At 34.5% G+C, this 1,647-nt stretch overlaps 1 protein-coding gene across 1 annotated transcript; it reads left to right on the plus strand.

Moving 5' to 3' along the window:
- The first annotated feature begins 670 nt into the window (after nt 1-670).
- On the plus strand, nt 671-1,240 carry LOC106877518 (general transcription factor II-I repeat domain-containing protein 2B). Its single transcript, XM_014926446.1, has one exon. The coding sequence runs from the start codon at nt 671-673 to the stop codon at nt 1,238-1,240; it is 570 nt and encodes a 189-aa protein (XP_014781932.1).
- The last annotated feature ends 407 nt before the right edge of the window (nt 1,241-1,647 follow it).

Consider the following 1,647-nt stretch of genomic DNA (forward strand, 5'->3'; position numbering starts at 1 on the left):
TGCAGTCGATGAGAATATAGACTTAAGTGACACTGCACAACTTGCTGTCTTTGTGCGAAGAGTGACTTCAACTTTTCAGATCTTTGAAGAATTTATTCGGTTAATTCCTTTCGAGAAAACCGTAACCGGAGCAGACATCTTTGAAGCTTTGTTGAAAATAATATCAGAAATTAAGTTTCATTTTTAGAAGCTAATTGGCATCACAACTGATGATGCCCCAGCAACGGTAGGACAAAAAAAAAGGTTTTGTTGCACTGTTAAAAGAACATATAGAAAGCCTTGGAAATCACACATAAACTTGTAAAAATTCATTACATCACGAGACATTGTGTGTCAAGTCTTTGAAATTTAAGAATGTTATGGATATTGTTATGAAGGCCATGAATTTGATCCTATCTCGTAGATTAGATCCTTATCAATTTAAATAGTTTTTGCTAGATATTGAGGCAGAATGTGGTGACCTTGCTTATTTCTGCGATGTTCGCTGGCTTGGCCGAGGATCAATGCTAAGAGTACTTGCCTTACACAAAAAGGTGATGATATTTCTCGAAAGCAATCGTGTGGATAGTTCACATTTTCGAGATCCTGATTGGCTTTTATTGTGGATATTGTAACTCATTTAAATAACTTAAATTTATAACTTCAAGGTAAAACTCAGCTCGTAAATGAAATGTATAACCATATTGTTGCCTTTGAAAAAAAGCTACAGTTGTGGGAACATCAACTTCGAAATAAAATTTATGCGCATTTTCCATCATTTCAAGCAAGGAAATCACAGGATTCAGAAGTATTTGTGAATATAATCCAGGATTTGAGAAATGAATTTGCATCACGTTTTGCTGACTTTAGTCTGCGTGCAAATCAGTTTAAATTGTTTGTTACGCCATTTGATGCGGAGATGGAGACAGTATCAAAATATTTTCAAATAGAATTGACTGATATGCAGTGTGACGACATATTGAGATCAAAATTTCATTCTAAAGATGTTTCATTGATTGACTTCTATGCAAAATATATTTTTCCAAGTGGGAAGTATACCAACTTAGTGAATCGTGCAAAAAAGATTGCATCTTTGTTTGGAAGCACTTATCAGTGTGAGCAAATATTTTCCAAATTGAAGCAAACTAAGAACAATTTGAGAACAAGATTAACTGATAATCATCTTGATAATATCTTTCTCTTGGCATCAACAAGTTTGAAGCCTAATATTGAAAAGCTTTCAAGGAACAAAAAACACTAAGTTTCCCATTAATTTTTTGGCTGATATGTAGTTTTACGATTTTTTAAACAAATAATTCCAACGATGTCTTAAATTGAATAAATGATGTTTTTCCATTACTACATTCATCTGTGGTTAATACAAATTATTATTTTACGTATAGTCAACACTCGTGAGTAAATTTTAGCTTGCGTAATTTTCCGTAATTATTCTGTTACGGCCTTCGTCCGGCCCGCTATCCGTCATTAATACTCGATCCGGCCCGTAGAGGCAAAGAAGTTGCTGACCCCTGACTTATTCATTACTACCGACCATAGACTTCCAGTCAGATGATATCAATTTTCATCCCTCTTTAACCTTTCAAGCATGCAACCTACTCCGAGACATTCCTTAATTCTATGAACAGAGAGAAAGGCCTGAAAAGCATC

Source organism: Octopus bimaculoides, chromosome 3 (genome assembly GCF_046866305.1).
Source record: "Octopus bimaculoides isolate indiv1 chromosome 3, ASM4686630v1, whole genome shotgun sequence".
Taxonomy (NCBI): domain Eukaryota; kingdom Metazoa; phylum Mollusca; class Cephalopoda; order Octopoda; family Octopodidae; genus Octopus; species Octopus bimaculoides.